At 35.6% G+C, this 19,895-nt stretch overlaps 1 protein-coding gene across 2 annotated transcripts in view; it reads right to left on the reverse strand.

Moving 5' to 3' along the window:
• Positions 1 to 2,005: 2,005 nt before the first annotated feature.
• PRKD3 (protein kinase D3) overlaps positions 2,006 to 19,895 on the reverse strand; it is an 82,123-nt gene continuing 64,233 nt past the window's right edge. For both annotated transcript variants that reach the window (XM_068564052.1, XM_068564053.1), the window contains 8 exons: positions 17,642 to 17,694; positions 15,275 to 15,347; positions 14,118 to 14,224; positions 9,501 to 9,662; positions 9,166 to 9,264; positions 6,279 to 6,546; positions 4,113 to 4,198; positions 2,006 to 3,343 (listed from right to left, as the gene is read on the reverse strand). In XM_068564052.1, coding sequence (XP_068420153.1) covers positions 3,170 to 3,343; positions 4,113 to 4,198; positions 6,279 to 6,546; positions 9,166 to 9,264; positions 9,501 to 9,662; positions 14,118 to 14,224; positions 15,275 to 15,347; positions 17,642 to 17,694 — 1,022 coding nt within the window. In that variant the 3' untranslated portion in view covers positions 2,006 to 3,169. The remainder of the gene's footprint in view (positions 3,344 to 4,112; positions 4,199 to 6,278; positions 6,547 to 9,165; positions 9,265 to 9,500; positions 9,663 to 14,117; positions 14,225 to 15,274; positions 15,348 to 17,641; positions 17,695 to 19,895) is intronic.

Genomic DNA, 19,895 nt, shown 5'->3' on the forward strand with positions numbered 1-19,895 from the left:
ACTATATTGGCAATTCATTGGTAGAGTGATGAATGATTGTTCTTATTGCTTCTTTGGCTTCACTGAGAACAGGACTAGCATTCTCTATCTATCTCATGCTAAATTAAAGGAAGATGGAGGCCTTATTTTTCAGATGCTGCTCAACTTTGGGCCATTCCTAGCCACCCTTAAAGACTTGGTTGGAGAAATTTTAGAAGATGAAAATACCCATAGTTGGCCCTTCCCAATTATTTAATCGTTTTTATGATTAAGGGGAAAGAGGCAATGCTTCTTGAAACCTGTACATGTACTTTGGTATTAGGTATTTAACTTAAGTCTTTTGGCAGTTGCAGTAGTGGAATATTTAGTGATAGTTTCTGAAAAACCTAAAATTATTCCAAACTTTCATTCCAAGAAATGAGACCTCGAGGTTATTACCTCAAATTTTGTATAAAATTGTAATAATGAGTTGTTTTTTTATTTTAGTCAGATTTTTAAAAAAATCTGTGTTCTTAAATATAGCATTAGTTTCATTTACAAATATTATTTCCAAAACAGTTCTATTACCAAAGCCTGGGAAAAGAACACAACCAAATAAAATATTCTTTGGATACCTCTGCTAGAGATAGGCTCAGGTTTTCACATGGAAAAGTGTGGTGATATGGAAATACATTTTATTATCAAGCTTCTTTGAGGATATTTACAAAAAGTGGGATGTAATAAAAAATAAAAATGTACTAAACAGTGTCATTATAGACTACTTTGTACATTATCAAATGTTTCTAACAATTATTTCTTATACAAACACAATGACTTCAAGACAAAAAAAGGTTATGCAGGTTATACAGTAACTGGAGAAATTACTCAACTCCAAATTATCTGACAGTGCCTTTACAATTTTTTTTTTTAGAAAACTTCTTAGGCATTCAACAACAAAAACAAAAAGAGTGCAATTAATTTCATGGCTTGTAAAGTTTGATTATATAAGTATAGCAAACAAACGTCATTCCAGTTAATTATCATCTTACGCAGTAAAACCACAATAGGGTGCCTAGTGACTCAGAATTACTTCATTTTAGCACACTGATATAAACAGACTTACTTTAGAGAAATTTGGGGAAGTTATCCTCTATCACAGGAAAAATACACTTCCCAGAGGTTTTGCAAAATTAATTTGGTTTAATTTTTTAAACTCCTGTCTGACAATGAAATACTGAGACATCGTGGACTGTCTCCTGGAGATATTTAGGGGTAGGCAGTATAGTAAAATGGTTAGGAGGGGTAAGAAGGACTCTGGAGCCACATTGCCTGGGTTCAAACCCACATCCTAACTGTGACCTTCAGCAGCTAGTTACTTAATTTCCCTGTGCCTCAGTTTCCTTATCTGTGAGATAGAGTTCATGTGCACTTACCTCATGGCTGTTGTGAGGGTAAAACATGTAAAGAGCTCAGAATAGAGGAGCACTGTGTGTTTCCTCCCATTCGCTCAAGGGTATTTTTAGTCCTAGATAAGGCAGTAGCTTCAGGATCTCTAAGGGCCCTCTCAGTCTTAGTCTGTTCACAAGAAGAACATTCTTTTCCTTTGCTACCTCAAATTCTGTGGGCAGTGATAGTTAACACTCTTATAACTTTTAGCTTATAAACATCTGATCTTCACAACAACACTGTGAGGAAGGTACAGGCAAGAATTATAATCTTTATTTTATAGATTGAGGAACTCAAGGCTCAAACAGATTGTCACCTGCCGAGGCCAACATAGGTAATTAAAGAACGGAGCCAGATTTTTTGGCTCCACATCTTTTGCTCTTTTTGGAGGGGAAAAAAAGTTTACAATGATTACTGAGGAATCAGAAAACAAAAAGTCCCTAGATTTTTTATAAGTGAATGGTCCCACCAGATCTTTAACTTTTTTGGGGGAAAACTATTAGTAACGTTTAAAAAGCTATGAAAAAGTCTAACCTCTTAAATATGCTGTCTGGGTAGAAAAAAATGTCTTTAGCTGGCTGCTGAAGCTGCAGTGTTTAAAAAAAAAAAAAACTTCTTTCATTCTTTCATTTGCTCAGCTGATAATATAGCCGTACTCTTATAAACTGTTTCATGCTCCACCCCATCCACTCCCTCAAACTGCTTAAAATATAATTGATTTTAAAACATTCCACATATCTGTAAAGCCTTCCAATAAGCTAAGGGAAGAACAAAAGGATACTGTTATTCTTTCCTGTAGCATTGACTGACTCTGCACTGGCCTACTTTTGGCATATATTTAATTTTCTTCCTCAAATTATTCAACCCTATGTAAAGATAAAGTGTATAATTAGAGTTCAGATCTACACCTATTAAATGTTGGAATCCAATTGTGGCATCACAACGGCGTCAGTGGGAACGTGAATATTTAGCAGCAGAGTTGAACTATAAGAAGACGTACATAACAACTCAGCACTGAGACCAGCAGTTCCTACTCCTGGTTTTGTACATCAGTTGTCCCGAATGACCTTAGGCGCTGTTGCAACATGTCAGTACTTACAAAAGGTGACAACTTAATTTTCATGTTCCAAAGAGCATATTCAGAATTTCAACTCCAAAAGGGTTAGGGATCACTGTTTTGGAGTCTTGACTGACCTAAAAAATAAAGGTAAAACAGTCCAGCACTCCCTTTCCAGGAGTCTAGGAAAAACCCCTCAATGCCTCTATGGTCAGTTAAACAAATGTTTAAAGTCTATAGGAAATGGCATGCTGGTAGCCTCTCAGTTACCACATAAATGCACATCTGTTTAGTAATCAACCTTGTAACTCTTGTATGATTTGGTCAAACTATGCAATAACTGGACTCTAGCTTGCCTTTTTCTCCTTTTAAAAAAAATAATGTTAAGAATAGGAAAGGGAAGATAAATTAAGTGCCACTATTGTACTAAAATGAACGATTAGGAAAAATACAAAAACCAGTTATTGCTTATGCTGTAAAAATTTATGAAAAGCTTTATCTTGGGTTCCATTATGTGTTTTTATTACTCAGTTTCCCCTCTTGTACCTACTCAATATGAACTACAGTATTGGTGTCACTGATTCCTTATCATATTTCCTCATGTCTCTGCATCCTTTCAGATGACAACCTACAAAGAACAACAGTTATACAGCAAAATACCAGTCCATAACATGAAATCCTTCCTTATTGAAGTTAGCTCAATAAAAATTAAGGATCCTCTTCCATGTCATCTGGATTGGGAGCCATAATGAAGTGCTTTGGGTATACAAGGTTGTGTGTATATGCGTGTATTTCCCAGCGGGCATCATCACTTTCGTGTGTAATGTAACGTTCACCAATGCGAGTTTCAAATTCTCTAAGGTCAAGCCAAGTCTGATAGTCCTAGGGAAAAAAAAAGATTATGAACCATAAAAGAAACAATACTGTCAGCCTTTTTTTTTTTGGCTCAGCACCCTAGTCATAAAATTGACAACCCCTACCTCCTAAATACTTGCTATACAATAAGTTCATTTGTAATATTTTAAGTTAGCAATGTTAAAGATAAATACTTTTTCAAATTTAGAGTCTCTCATGAAGGAAGGAACTAGTTTCTAAAATTAAAAAAGAAAACATTGCCTCAGGCTTCTGAGGTGACTAATAAGAACCACTAAAATATTTTGTTGGAGAGGCCTACACCTTACTTCTCAAAATAGGGGAAAGTGCTTAGAATCTGTTATCAGGATAATTTAATAACTGCTGAGACTAAATATGATTATATTTGTTTTGAAGTTATTTCTATCCCTCATTCCCTTTAAAATAGTTCTGAAGCTTCTCTCTTTACTCTGAAGTTTGGGGGTATCTTTTGACAAATCTATGCAATAGCTTTTGGGGGGTTAAGCCAAACATTTTAAATGGCATCTCTGATCTCTTCAATGCAAATATAAACCTTTTAGTGGACATGTTAAAAATAAAATATATTTGACAACATAATGTGTCATGCTCACCTTACAAAAAGGTGAAATGAATACTATAAGGGCCCTAAGACATGTAGAATCTATTGCTTTTAAGAGTGGTTTCATTAAGACAGTTACCATGAACTGCTCAAATGAGGATCGCGGAAGAGAGATACATTTTTTTTTTTTTGCCAAGAGAGATACATTTTTTTTTTTACCTGCAGCCAGGGATGACTAAGAGATTTGTCCACACTGTAACGTTTTCTCATCTTCACTTGAAGTAGGTTGTTTATCAAATCAATTGCTAAGGGAAAAGACAAAATTAGATACATGAATTTAAGCATATAGAGCATCCCAAACCTGTGACTCTGCCTGGAAAGCAGTTCAATCCATATAAATATAAGGTTGAGGATTTTTGCTTCTCAAGGACATGGCCTTTAAGCTTACCTGCTGGTGATCCATAAATATTTACTGAATTCACAGTGTATCTGGTTTATTAAGGAGACAGTATAGAGTACAGGTTAAAAGTACAGACTGCAGTCAGCCTGCTTGAGCTGGCGTTGTTACTACGGGTGACACAGGGTCAGTTACTGAAGTATACTGTGCTTCGGTCAACTGTAAAATGAGGTTGTTGAGAAGATGAAATAAATTTAATACACGTAAAGGGCTCAGAATGGTGCTCAGCATATAAATGCTGAGTATTAACTATTATTTTTTAAGATGACTAAAACAGACTCTGATTATAGGCTGATTTTTTTTGTTTCTTTTTTCCCTCCCCAATGATGCCATGTTCTTCTCTAGCCTCGGGCTTGGTCTGGAAAAGTAGCTGAAGCCATTGCCTTGCTTCTACAGATGTGGTTACAGTGAGGTGATAACTTATTACCAAAAGTTCATACTTAACAAGTTTTAGCAAATAAGTTCATGGTATTTTGGTGTATGTGGTGAGATCTTGGCATACATATTTTATCCAATTATTTGGAGAAATGGGCCAACTGCAAAACCAAAGCAACCAGGTAACTATACACTGACAACATCCCTATGTAACAATACAGCTGTTACTAAGGCATGGATCCAGGGATGAGCCAAATGAACGACTTATACTATTTCTAGTTCTAAATACCACCAAACTAGCAAAGATTTTCCATATTTTTGTTTTTGCCCTAATCAAGTTATTTTTTTCCCATAAGTATTTTAATTATTAATTTCTCTGTATTCTAAATACTTCAAACTTTTATCCATTGTTCCTTAAATGGCAGTCCACTATGTGCATCAGAATCATTCAGTGTATTTATTAAAATGTATTCAGTGTATTTATTCTTGGGTATCAATCCAGCTGGTGAGTCTGAATCTCTGGGATAGAACCAGCGGGGTCTTCTTTTTAATAAATTCACCAAGTGATTCTGATTTAAGAGGTCTGCAGACCACACTGTCCACGGAGCTCTAAGATGACTTTGGCAACATCCCAAAACCCTCATATGTACTTCTTCAGTTAGCTCTGTTCATTACCAAGTAAGCCTACTATTTATATGTTGTTCCTCAAACTTTTCCCAGTTTAATGGGCCATTAATCCCTATGATTAGGTCTGGCACTTCTGGGAAAACAAAAAATAGACCCCCCTGTTCCAAGGGTTGGCTAAATTCAGGTGGGGATGTTCCCCAGTAGTGGTTCTATCAAATGCTATGGGAATGTTAAATAATGTTTTAAGTGGTATATAAAGAACCTAAGTTACAGGTCTCCATTCAAGGAGATTAGAATCTAGTTCTGAAGATAAGTGGTTGTGAAAAGATAAATACACCCAACTAGTAGCCTAAGTAGATCTTACACAGTTTGGAGGAGGGGTTCAGGGAAGACTTCTCAGATGAGCCACAAGTTAAGGGATCTCTGAAGAACTGGAAGGATTTCAACAGCAAGGAGGAGAGACGGTAGGCAGGGAAAAGGCCTAAGCAAAATGCAGCAAATAGTTGGAAGTAGCTTGCGTAGGGCAGTAATGGCGGATGAGGCTAGAAGGCAAACTTGGGCCATATCACAGAGACCTACAGATGCAGCCTGGTTAAAGAGAGGCTGAGATAAATGTCCGGGAGCAGAGTAAGATGAAAGCAGTGTTTCCTGAAGAAGGATCTGGCAGTGGTGACTGAGAAGGACAGTTAAGCTATTTGAGTAGTTTCAAAATGAGGCAGTTGGGGCCTGGATTAGTGCCCTGCCTGTGAACTATAAGGAAGATAAAGAAAAGATAATGTAAAAGGAAGCGTGCTCAAAAAATTGGTGAACAGTTGAATTTGGAAGGTGAATGGGAAATATTAAAAAGAGAAGTCAGAAGAGACAGGGTGATTTGGGATCACAAAGATTTTGACTAAAAGGCACAGACCTAAAACTTTTTTTTTTACCTTCACCAGAAATTTCTCTCCATGGATTTGGTGGGTACATAAATGCAGCATTTTGGATTTGGTCGTTTATATCTTCATCTTCATTAAAAGGAAACGTGCCGCTGAGGCTCACATAGACAATAACTCCCACTGACCACATATCTAGAGAACGGTTGTAGCCTTTGCTCCTGAGAACTTCAGGGGCCAAGTATGCAGGAGTTCCTACCACAGATCTCCTGAACGACTTTTCACCAATGATGCGTGCAAAACCAAAGTCACACAGCTTCACCTGGAAATTAAAGGATGATGTTAATTTTATATTATTGATATATGTATCAATCTATATATACATACCTGTCCCTAAATATACTGTATCATTTCAACACATTTGCCAACTGTATTGATTATGAATGTCAAAAGATTATAGATAAGGAAATTATAAAATACCCTTTTCGCAAAATTTAGATACATTTATAACCCTGTGATCCATTACTATGAAGAGCTTTGCTAATGCTCATTTCAAAAAACCACTTTTGAATTCTAGCTTCCAGAATGCCAAATACCAGACTGGTGTTATAAGTGCTCAGCGTTTTTGATGAAGTGGAGGGTGCTGATCTTTTATCATTTGGCTTTTAGGAGATCACTTTCTATCACCTGTAAGCAGGAACTATATGTTTCACTTTTAAATGCTCAGTGGCCTCACACTGCCTGGATAGAGGTACTCAAATGTTTGCTGAATGAAAAATAAGTTATGAGATTTTTTTTAAAATTTTATTTATTTATTTATTTATGGCTGTGTTGGGTCTTCGTTTCTGTGCGAGCGTTTTCTCCAGTTGTGGCAAGTGGGGGCCACTCTTCATCGCGGTGCGCGGGCCTCTCACCACCGCGGCCTCTCTCGTTGCGGAGCACAGGCTCCAGACGCACAGGCTCAGCAATTGTGGCTCACGGGCCTAGTTGCTCCGCGGCATGTGGGATCTTCCCAGACCAGGGCCCGAACCCGTGTCCCCTGCGTTGGCAGGCAGACACTCTCAACCACTGCGCCACCAGGGAAGCCCCAAGTTATGATATTTTAAAACTTACCCTTTATTTTGCTTAATCCTAGAATCTCTCTTCCCAAGGACACTATATATTGGCAAGTAAATGAAATTGAGATGTATTAAAGATAACTATAAATGTGGCCAGGAGAAGAGTCATATTAGAGATTGCTTGAAAGAGAAAGAGTGTTTTCTATGACTATGGAACAAAATATTGCTAGTTAGATGTTTAGACTTGAAACAAGTTATATCTGGGGGTAGCTGCAGTCACTACCATGCCCCTTTGGGAAGAGAGTTCTGGAAATGTAATGAGATTAGCAGAGCTCAGAATACTTATCTTGCTGCCCATCTTCTACGAGGTTCAAATTTTGGTGATTAATGATACATCCATGCTGAACAAGCAAATGCCAAGTACTGTCCGGGGGAAATGCCCTGATTCACAAAATGTCTTCACTAAAAACGTCAAGATAAATTGAGAGGCCTCTACAAACCAGTGGTACAAACAGTGAGTGGAAAGCAAAGATGGACCTTCATACATGTTTTTATGATGATATTTGTTCTGTGTCATTATTGAATTCAGCTACTTCCTCTGAATACTTGAAGAACAGGATTATTGACCATGAAGAAATGTGACCTCTTTTTTTCATTAAATGCCATATTTCAGCTAACATTTTGATAAAGTAAAGATGACTTGGCAGTTTGGCAACTGAATAAAGAAGAGGGGCCATGGCTAGCACTTGACCAAAAAAAAGAGTATCAAGTAAGTGACATTATTTTCCCTTTGTTCCTAATGGAGGTCAGAAAGCTGGAGTTTTAACCTTAGCTGTAGGGGTATACATCCTTTGTCCATACTCTTTTGAAGATCAAATGAAATAATACATGGAAGCACTTTAAAATATTGCACCAATGCTTATGGAACCTTTTTGACCTCACAAAGATAGAGGATTACTTTTATTCACATAGGCATTACAAAAGGAATATGATTACTTCCTTAAAAGTAAAAGAGTTGAATAATTTTTTTAAATACATCTTTTTCTTGAAAGAGAATCTGAGTTGTATTTACCAAGTGAAATAGTCATCTGTTGTCCTTATTCTAGCCACTTGTCTAAGTGTGTTTTAAATGTAAATAAACAATAATTTGCAACAGATTATTCTAGTTGATGACAATCATATGAGAAATGTTCATAGGTACCACCAATATATATTCCTCAGAACAAATGTTTCAAACTTTGGGTTAATAACCATTTTTAGGTTATGAAATAAATTTGGATCAAGATCAACACTTTTTAATGAAATGAAATTTAACCAAGTAAAAAAATAAATGCATCACACGCAGGAGAGACACACACATACATATCGTAATACATATGTGAGCACTGGCGGTGATGGGAAATGTAATTCTTCCATAGGTTTTGCTGAAAATGTTTGAAATATAGTACTCTAAAGAGGAAGAAGTGTTAGCTGCCTGCCTCAACCAAAATCTAGTCTTCTCATTTCAGGGTCATCCCTCAGTTTGTTTTATTTCATGGGGAATTTGTCCTGAGCACCAAGCACCAACCAAAGCTGACTCTCCCTACTTCATTCCCAACCCACAGGGAGGGGTGAATTGTGCAAAAAAATTATTCCTTGAGAACTGGTCTAAAAAGTCATTAAGTCTAAAAAGTCTTCATGAAAATAAGCAATATAATTAGTAAAATCTGAATTCAGACTATTCAGGTATAAATCCTCAATGGCAGTTATAAGGTAGAAACTTCTTCTGTAAGATGGTTATGTTCTGAACCTACAGCACTGCCTTTCATTACGTGGGTACTTTATAATGTTGTCAGACAGATACTTAAAACCGTACTTAAAAAAGGTTTTGGAGAATATCTCACCTGAGGAAATGGCTCTGCTGATGCGAGTAGCACATTTTCTGGCTTTAAATCACAGTGCACAATATTCTTAAAATGTAGATTCCTTAATGCAACAAGTATCTGTTATTGAAGAAAACAGAATTTTTTTCTATTTCTGGAAAAATCACAGCTAAACACTAACTGTACCCCTTGAGTGGTATAATAATTTAAAAAGTCCACTACAGTTCATCAAGATTTAACTAAAAGTGTTATTTTGTTCTTCAAAGTTAACAATTCCCACAATATTACAATATGTAAAAGCACTACCATTTCTTGTAGTTTTTATTATTTTCTAGTTTCAAAAAAAGTTAAAATACCTGTGTGACCATGAATTTAGTTATTCGTTCTGGAAGTCGACTTTTCTCACTGGATAGAATCATTTCCAACATATCTCCATGCAGCTTTTCCATTACTACAAAAACTCGTTCTGGGGTTTCAAACATACATTCCAGGTTTACAATCCCAGGATGGTGCAAATTCTGAAGAGTTGCAGGATATTTATGTGACCAACTTGAGTAAAAGTTTTACTGTGCAAATATTAATATCTAACAATGTGCTGCAATTAATTGTATGGAATAATGGCACAGAAAGAAAAAAATAGCTTAGAAAAATAAATAAAAGCAAACAAAAAGGATCATAGATTTTGATTTTCCAAGTTCTGTACTGGAGAGTGGACGCACTGAAGGGAAAGAACGTCTTCCCAGTTTTTCCAATATAAATGCCCTTGTCCATTACTACTTCTTTTCCTTCCTTCTCATCTTTTTAATCTTCTGATAGTACTCTAATTTTATGTTGTGCATGAATAGGCACCCACTGCCAATCAGTTTAGCCAATTACACAGAGCTTTGGTTCTTTGGGGCTGTTTGTGAGGGTCTTAGCTCAAACAGGTGGTTTTGTCTTTAAGGTAGTTATTTATCTAAGTCTTGATCTCATTGTATCATACCTTGATTTGGTCTTCCCTCTTTTAGGCTCAGCATCTCTTTACTACCATCACCCCTTTTTCTTAAGCACTACTAGGTTAACAGGGTTGGAGAAATACAAAGCTGAATGTGATACTGTATCTGCTAATAAAAAAACAATCTATCTTAACTGATATTAAAAATAGAAACAAAACTTCTTCAAAAGCAATTTGAGAAGTCAGCCATACACAAAAAACATTCAATGGTTCTTTATTTCTGGACATAAAATTTAAATTCCTCTGTGTGGATTTTAATATCTTCAGTAATCTGGTTTCATTCTTCTTATTCAATCTTAAATATGCTCTTAAATATTGGCCCAAGTGATTAAACTTTTTAATACTTATTAACAGAAATATATTTTTCTTATGCTTTTTTTCCTTACTATGGGTATCTAAGTATGCCAAGAGGGCAAACTTTTTTTCGGCCTATGTGAAGTTGGGCTCCATCTCTAAAATGTGTTTTGAATACACCATCATTTCTCAGTTCCCACTGTATTGCCTCCAGTTTAGCTCACATTACCTCTCTTCCAGACTACTGCAGTAGTTGCCACTGCACTCTATGCAGCACTGCTTATCCCATGGTACTGTATTACGTGTATATGTATCTTACTCTGTAGCCTAGTAAGTTCTCTTGAGAGCAGAGACTGTGTCTTAGTCACTTTTAGCTCAACTTCTGAATCATGGTTGGTGTTTTAAAAATGTTTAGAAAGTGAATAGCAAGTGCAAGATAAATACTGTTTACTAATCAGCTTAAAACAAGTTAATGACATGGTGTTCCAGGTAGCAAAATAAAAAGTGACACAGTCTTATAGTAGATACATGAAAGTGAAATACCCCACAGTGGTGGGGCATGATAATGGCAGTAAGCAGAAGATTCAGAACATCATAACTTTGACCGATTTAGAGTTGGAAGTGTGGTTGGCTGTCCCCTATGTTGTAGTTGACTACCTCTTAAGTTTCTTTTTTCCCCCCACCATCCTTGAAAACACATGCATGCACACACAAAAATAGAAGTTATGCTGTAACATAAATTCTTTTAACAACTTCTTCTATTTGTTTAAATGTCCTATTTCCTCTAGAGTCTGTTTTGGTAAATTACACTTTCATAGAGAATCATTTTCTCCAGGTTTTCAAGTTTATCTAACAGAGTTGCACAAGATGGTATCTTAAGATTCCCTAAAAATTTTTCAGTATTTGTAATCGTCTCTCCAAAATGTTGTTATATCTTCTTATATTTTGATTCGGTTGGACACTTATTTTATTGTTATCCACCCCCCCCCCCCGCCCGATAATCAACTTTTGGATTTATTATACTAAATTTATTAATTTCCTTTTTTATCTCTGTTAATTCCTTCTGTTTTCCTCAGGTTGACTGTTCATCCTTCAACTTCCTGAGTTAGACTCTTAATTCATTTATGTTCATTCTTTCTTGATTAAATATTTGAGGTTACCAAGATTTCTGTGAGCAATAGTCCAAAAGCTCTGATATACAGTATTTCCACAATTATTTTCTAAATACTCCAATCTTGATTTTGCTCTGATTCAAGAATTAAGACTCAAAAAAAATTTTTTTTTTCAGGTGGTGGGAGTTTTTGTTTTCTGATTTTATAATTTATTTCTAGCTTTAGTGCATTAAGACCAAAAGTACTGTTTATTCTACTGTTTTTTTGAATTAATAGGGTACTTATTTGTTTTTAGGGTACAGTGTTCAACATAAACTGGTTAGATCTACCTTATACTGTTTAGGCCTCCTCTGTTCTTACTTAGCTTTGTCTATTTCATCTGTCATGGACTACTAATGTGCTTGTCTGTTCCTCCCTGTATGGTCTCTAGTTTTCCTTTATAGATGTTGTTGATGTCATTTGGTTTAGTGTGATTTGCACTCTTCCACTGTTAGAGTGCCCTACTTCAATTCACTTCATGTGTTTTCTCTTGAATTAAATCTTATTAGATCATGACTCCCTTGGCTTTCTTCTATTTGAGAGGAACTAGAGAGAGGCTGTCACGATTGTAGAGCTCAGAAAGAGCCAGCAAAACCAGTTCTTATTGTGGTGCCTCTTCCTACATTTGCCTGGTCCATTTCCACTGTTTTTGGAAAAACTTCCACCTATTTTGTAGGGCTGAACTCTTTTCTATTTTTGTTAAAGATAGAGTATGCTTTTCTGTTTATCATTTTTCTTGTAGCTTTTGGGTGATTTCCAAGAAGAGAAGGGAAAAATACTAAATTTACACTACAACGGTCAAACTAGAAATTTTGCTCTTAAGTTTCTGAGAACATTTTCCCATTTACATAGGGAGCCATGAGAGCACCTCACCTTTTCTCCCACTACTCTACTACCCTCTTCAGGCAATAGCAAAAGGACATTTGACATTACTATAGCCCTGTGAAATGAAAGTGAAAAATCCCACAGGCGACAATTATTTAATTCTGAAATAATTTCATTCTGAAAATAACCAGAGGGCTATAATAATAAAGTGTTTACATTGTGTATCATCTGGAAATTCCTAAATTTAGTTATTAAGATTTGCAGTTGATAACATGTGGGAAAAAGGCTTCAGTATTTAGTACAGAGCTGTGTTTGTGATCAAAGTAACAAGGAGAACTTTTACATGGAATCTAAAATACGACACAAATGAACATATCTACGAAATAGAAACAGACTCACAGAAATAGAGAACAGACTTGTGGTTGCCAAGGTGGAGGGTGGGTGGGGGAAGGATGGATTGGGAGCTTGGGGTTAGCAGGTGCAAACTAATATATATATGATGGATAAAAAACAAGGTCCTACTGTATAGCACAGGGAACTATATTCAATATCCTGTGATAAACCATAATGGAAAAGAATATGAAGAATATATACATGTATAACTGAGTCACTTTGCTGTAGAGCAGAAATTAACACAACATTGTAAATCAACTATACTTCAATAAAAATTTTTTTAAATGACAAGGAAAAATCAATCCTTATGAATAAATCCTTAATATTTATTTTTTTGCATATTGATTGGATATTGAGAAAGAGTCCAAAATTAGATATGAAAAAAGATCTCTAACAGTATATTCAAACCCTAATGCAGAATCTGAATGCAGTTAATATTCTATTTTAAAGGTAGCTTTATAGGAGGAGGCAGCCTTGAAGTGACCACAGGTAGCTTGTAGACCACAATCTTTTGATTATCACTCCTCTGAAAAAAAGTGAGGCAAATGTTACTAACAGTGACCAATAATGTAATAAATGTAAAATTAATTACATGTTTGTAAGTTTCTTACCTTCTTCTCCAAAGAAGCACAAGTTCAATAGGCTGTGTCTTCTTGAACTTCACCCACAAGCAAATGGGGCTCTGACAGCATTAACTATTATATCACCATGATTTCTTAAATACTATGCAAAAGCTACACAATGAATTAATAAATATTTGCATATTATAAATTAATTATATGATATTCAGAAAAATAAAGCTAAATTTTACTCTTCTAGATGACGTCCAAAAGAGATAAAAATGCTAAATAAAAACACACAGTAATTTATTTTATGGGATTTAAGTCATTGCCAATATATCTTTAAAAATATACCTTAATGGACTAAACTATTATAATGAAATGTGGTGGTAGAAGTATCAAAGTATTTTGCACTCGTGGATTGATGAATTAAGAATGAAATTTGAGTTTTTTTAGTTTAAGATTTTCCTTAGGAAAATGTGTTCTAAACAAACTACTATCATAATGGCAGTCCTTGTAACTCCTAGATTATTGTAACCTAATTTTGCCTTTTTAAAAAAAAAACTTAGGGAGTTAATTCAGATGCTCACCAGCCTCTCACTGAGCCAAAAGGTCATAAAATGAGAACAAAGAAAAATGAGAACAAAGAAAACAAAAACCAAAATCTTATCAGCACACTAAATAGAGTTGGATTTAAAAACTCATAAATCAAAAATTAAAACCAATACAAAGCAACTTTTTGGGTTTTTTTTTTACCTGTAAAATAGCCACTTCATTACGGAGCTGACTCTCCTGTTTTGTGGGGAATCTCATCTTATCAATTACTTTAATAGCCACATCCCTTCCAGTCTTTCTGTGTTTTCCTATTTTTAAAAAAAGTACAGAAAAGAAAGAAGACACAAATTGACATCCCACATACAATACAAAAGCTTTATCAGGAAGTTATCCACAAACTGAAATTGATATGTATGTATTTTTGTATTTCTTTTTTCAGCTCATTTTGTTCTTTCTCCATCACTAACCTTTAATTTTAAGAAATAAATTATATTTTCCCTTATAGTAATTGCCCCTAATAAAGGCTGTTTCATTATTTGAAACAGGAAATTTGAATGAACTTGTTTGCTGAAAAATAATCCACTTTATTAAAGAAATGATAGTTAACTATGTGACTTAGTCTTCAGAAATTCTGTCAAGATAGAAACATTGTACCAATTAACTAATTTTATTCTAGGTTCACTGGATCAGCACAGAGTGACTTGACTATACAGTCTTCAGGCAGAAAGGCCAACTAGTCTCAGTAAGGAATGAAAGGGTTTAACATTACTTTCCTTTTATACCTTGTATCATAGCTTATAAAGTACATTTACATATATTAGGTTTAATGAATATTAAAAATCCTGTGAACTATGCAGGTCAGGTTTTATTAGCTCCATTAAACTGATGAAGATACTGAGGCACAGTGAGGTTAAATGACTTTGCCAATGGAAGTCACAGAGCTGGATAAGATTCCATGTCTTCAGACCTGATACCATTCATGCCAATAGTAGACAAATGGTGCCATTTGTGTGGGAAAACCAGTGGGGCATATACTTCAATAAACAAACTTTCATAGTCCAACATAAACTTCAAACCATTTATTTTTCCCAAACATCTTTATGTGTAAGCTACAAGAAAAGATAAAGACTATTGTGAATTTTCTTATTCTTTCTGTTACTTTTTAAATTTCTTAGTTTAAATTAAGGAATTAATACTCAGTTATAGTGAAAAGGGCTTAGCTAAATGTATGTAGGTTAACCTTTGAGAAAAACACCACTTGACGAAACTGTGACAAGATGTTAACAGCTGGCAGATGTTTTTAAATTTCATAATTTTTCTATGCTATCTACAATATGCAAAAGGCTGTAGTTGCTTACCTCCATAGACGATACCAAATTGGCCTGAACCAAGCACCTCATCTGCAAAGATCTGGTAAACGGTACTGATGTCCTATTTAGGAAAGAGTAAGCAGTGTTATTACCTCTATGAAATAACGTCAACATCTCTCTTTTCATTCAAATACATAAATACATTTTTTTTTTTGTTTTTTGTTTTTTTAAATTTATCCATTTTTGGCTGTGTTGGGTCTTCGCTTCTGTGCGAGGGCTTTCTCTAGTTGCGGCAAGCGGGGGCCACTCTTCATCACGGTGCGCGGGCCTCTCACTATTGTGGCCTCTCTTGTTGTGGAGCACAGGCTCCAGATGCGCAGGCTCAGTAGTTGTGGCTCACGGGCCTCGTTGCTCCGCGGTATGTGGGATCCTCCCAGGCCAGGGCTCGAACCCGTGTCCCCTGCATTAGCAGGCAGATTCTCAACCACTGCGCCACCAGGGAAGCCCCCTCATTTTAGTTTTTATGATTGACGGAACTAATTTTCACAAAATATTTTATGAAATATAGGCTTTCTAGGTCCTAAAAAAGCCCAACTTTAATACTATGACTCTTAATGCACAACTAGAATGTATTCTGTAAGAAGACCATTGGGAAAAAAATGCTTTGAATTAAAAAATATATTTATTAAGTAGTGATCTATAAAAAAGTAAATTAACATAAAAAAATTAAGAACAAAGCTTTACCTACTTTACCATTAAAGAGATTTGCTATCTTTGATTTGAAAGAAAAACTCAAAGGTTCATATTATTGAGATCAGACTAATTTTTAAAGACTGATGAAAAGAGAATGTGTAGCTCAAATCCACTCCTCCATCTCCTCCCCTCCCTTTCGTCTTCCTTTTTCCTTGCTAGTGGTTGTCGCTGTCAGAGAGCTCCTGGAAGGCGCTCGGCAACCCTCCCCACAGATCTTCAGTCAAGGTCTGTCTTTTGTTTGGGTATGTGCTACAGTCTCCATGAAGCCAGGGACTACACCTGTCTCGTTTGGTGTTACATTCCCAGACAGTGCTGGTCTCACTGCAGTCACGTGACTGGATAAACCAAGTCTCCTAGGCCTCATTTCCTCATTGGTAAAGTGGATATAATAACATCTATCTCACTGGATTTTTAAGTGAATTAAAAGAGAATATATACAAAGTGTCAAGTCCAGTGCCTGGCATATAAAAATCAGTAATTCCACAAATCGTAATTTCTGTTTAAATTAGGTAATCGTAAGTAAGCTGAATTCCCTGGGACTGGTCTTCTTATCCGTAAAAATGAAATAAGAAAACGTCTTTCTCTCCCCAATAATCTGGTACCTATTCTACCTACCACTAGGACAAGAGACACACAGATTAAATCTCACTGAAACCCTCTATCTCCCATAGCACTACTGGATATCAGTCTTCACTGCAATCTTAGAAAATCCAACAACATTTACATGTTATAGAACAATAACAGCTGGATGCCCCAGTTAAAGAATAAGAGATTTTATCAGAGAAATTTATATATAGCTAATGAACAATTTTCTGACTTCTTTTTCTAGACTTTTTTCTTTCTAATCCAGGGGTTGGCAAACTATGGCTTGTGGGCCAAATCCAGCCTGCTGCCTCTTTTTGTACAGCCCCTGAACTAAGAACAGAGTTTTCATTTTTAAATGGTTGAAAAAAATCAAAATAATAATGTCTTGTGAAACATGAAATTATATGAAATTCAAATATACGTGACCACAAATAAAGTTTTACTGGAAAACAGCCATGCTTATTCCTTTAAGTATTGCCTGTGGCTTTCTCACGACAACGGCCAAGTTGAGTTCATAACTGTATATGGTCTGCAAAGCCTAAAATATTTACTTCTATCCCTTTATAGAAAGTATGCTGATCCCTACTGTAATCCCCAACATGTACCTACATACACCAGCTGAAGTGAATCTTGACTCTTCCTTAAAATCCTGCATTTCCTTCTTCTCTGTACTTGCATGAAATGTTCCCCCATCCATATCCTCTCAGCACTTGTGTCAAAACTCTTTTCCATCCTTTTAGGCATATTTCAAGTTGTACTTCCTTTGGGAAGCTTTCCCTGCTCTGACCCAGAAAGAAGTAGCCTCTCCCTTCTCTTTGAACTAGTCTATCACTTTGTGATATTCTAATGTCACTTACAAAAAGTTAACTTTATTTTCATAATTTAAAAGGAAACTGCCTCAGTTTCCTTCATAAAGCAGAACTCCTCAGGGAAGTTATCACCCACACAGTCTAGCCTAGTGTCTTTAGGCAAACTGCGCAACACTTTGGGCTATAAACTTATTTTTCTAATAAGATTTTCACATTTTATTTTCCTTAATCACCCAATTTGCATATTTTAGCTGTAACGTTTACTTACCACATTCTCCTGGATCTGACAATTTGATACAGAGATACTGGTAGACAAATCTTCTGTAAAATATAAGAATGATGTATGGAAAAAAAAAAACTGTTAGTCCATAACTTAGTAATATTAATAGTTACTGACATGTGAATGCTCACAATATATTAAATTTTAAAAACTAGCTAACATACACTTAATATAATTACATTCATTAAAACAAAATTTATCCATATACAATACTAATCCATCAACAGGAAACTGGTTAAATAAAATATGATACGTCCATACAAAAGAATACTATCTAAACATTTAAGGATGTAGGGCTATAAGAACTGAGTCAGAAAGCTATTTATGACATTATTAAGTTAAAAAGGTAAGTTGCAGTGTAGTGGCATTTGAATCGAAAACACAAAATATGATTACTTCTGGTGAGTGAGAGAGGTGGGGTTGAGGAACAAAGATTTAATCTTTATACACTTTTAGACTGCTTGCATTTAAAAATATGCATAAAAAGTATGCATTACTGTCATAATAAAAAATAAATTATATATATCTATATACTGACATTGAAATATATATGATATATATTAAATAGTTGATGAAACCAAGTTGTAAAAAGATCACACATCTTTTATGACAAAAATGTATAATACATTTTTGTGTGAAAATAAAATTATAACAATGTAGTATAGACTCCCCTCCCCACAAGCCATCCCCAAATCAAGACATATACACCAAACTATTAATAATGGTTTTCTGAGGGGGGAGATATATGATTGGGAATAGGGGGACGTGTCACATGTGTATAGGGAGGAATTTCTCATTTTATATTACATATTTCTATAAAGTTTAAATGTCTGTATTACTTTGGTAAACAAAGGAAGAAACTGACAAGAAAAAGGAAAAAGGGAAATTTGGAAAGTAAGCAAGAGACTAGTTGTCAAAAATCTAGAATCTCAGTGACAACTCAAAGATATGAAATTTCCTTCATAATCCCAAATATAAAAATGTAAAACTTCATTAAGAAGGAAATATAAGCAACTATACATCAAAAATAAGTAAGATGACTGTGGAAAAACTCCATTTTAAAATATTAGGCCAATTTTAAAATATTTTTAAAAATCCAAAAATTAAATATTAATGAAACAGACATAAAAGGCACAGCATCAACTAAATTAATGAGCCTAAAACTCTGCTTTTCAGTAGTTCCAGTTTCCTAGTTTAAGCCAATATTTTATTTTCTTCCAAAGGCCTCCACTGTCTAACTTCACCCAGTTTTAATTTCTGTTGCTTCCCAGGAGAACTCTGCTCCAGATACGTTGTTACAAGGACAGCAGCAGCAGCAACACAGTAATAGTTTCACTAATGGGTCAGGAATGGTGCTAAGTGCATCATATGCATTTATTATCATTTCCCTTTTAGATTAGAGAAAGAAGAGGCCAAGATCATGAAACTAGTAAAGCAGCAGAACTGGGCTTTCATTCTCCAGAGTTCTCACTCTTAGCCCTTCTGCAACCTGTTTTTAGGGACTCTTAACCCTAGGGAAGAGGTCCATGGATGGGCTTGAGACGGTCCCTAAATCCAATTATATATAAAATTTGTGTGTTATGTGCCCGCATTATTTTCTGGGGGAAAAGGTCCATGGTTTTAATATCAGACAGTTCTGTCTAAAATCCCCTCAAATTTAAGAAGCACTGTGAATATCCATTTATTCACCCTTTAGGAATCAATATTGAACACCAAACATTTTCATGGTCATTACTCTCATCCCTTTGATCACACCTGTCTCCTCAGCACCAGTGACACTTCCCCTCCACCCCTCCCAGGTTAGCTCTGCCTATCCTAACCTACTTGAGATCCAAGGTCAAGGTTCAAATCAGGCTCCGCTACCATGAAGTCTCTACTTACTCTTCCTATCCATATCTGAGTTCCTCGAGAAATGCACTACTCATTTTTGCACTCTACTGCTTTATGCTACCATCTAACACTTATATACGTTATGTCCTATTTCCCTTAGTAGCTTTTAAATTTTCTGTGTTTCTTTCGTATTCTAGCTCAGGGCCTAGCATAATGCCGAGAACAGGTGTACCAAGTAGCATAGCTGAACTGAAATAAAGAACATTTAGAAACTGGTTGAGGGAACTCCCTGGAGGTCCAGTGGTTAAGACTCAGCGCTTTCACTGCCGGGGCCTGGGTTCAATCCCTGGTCGGGGAACTAAGATCCCGCAAGCTGTGCAGCGCGGCCAAAAAAGAAGAAAAGAAAAAAATG

This window comes from Eschrichtius robustus, chromosome 15 (assembly GCF_028021215.1).
Source record: "Eschrichtius robustus isolate mEscRob2 chromosome 15, mEscRob2.pri, whole genome shotgun sequence".
NCBI classification, from domain to species: Eukaryota; Metazoa; Chordata; class Mammalia; order Artiodactyla; family Eschrichtiidae; genus Eschrichtius; species Eschrichtius robustus.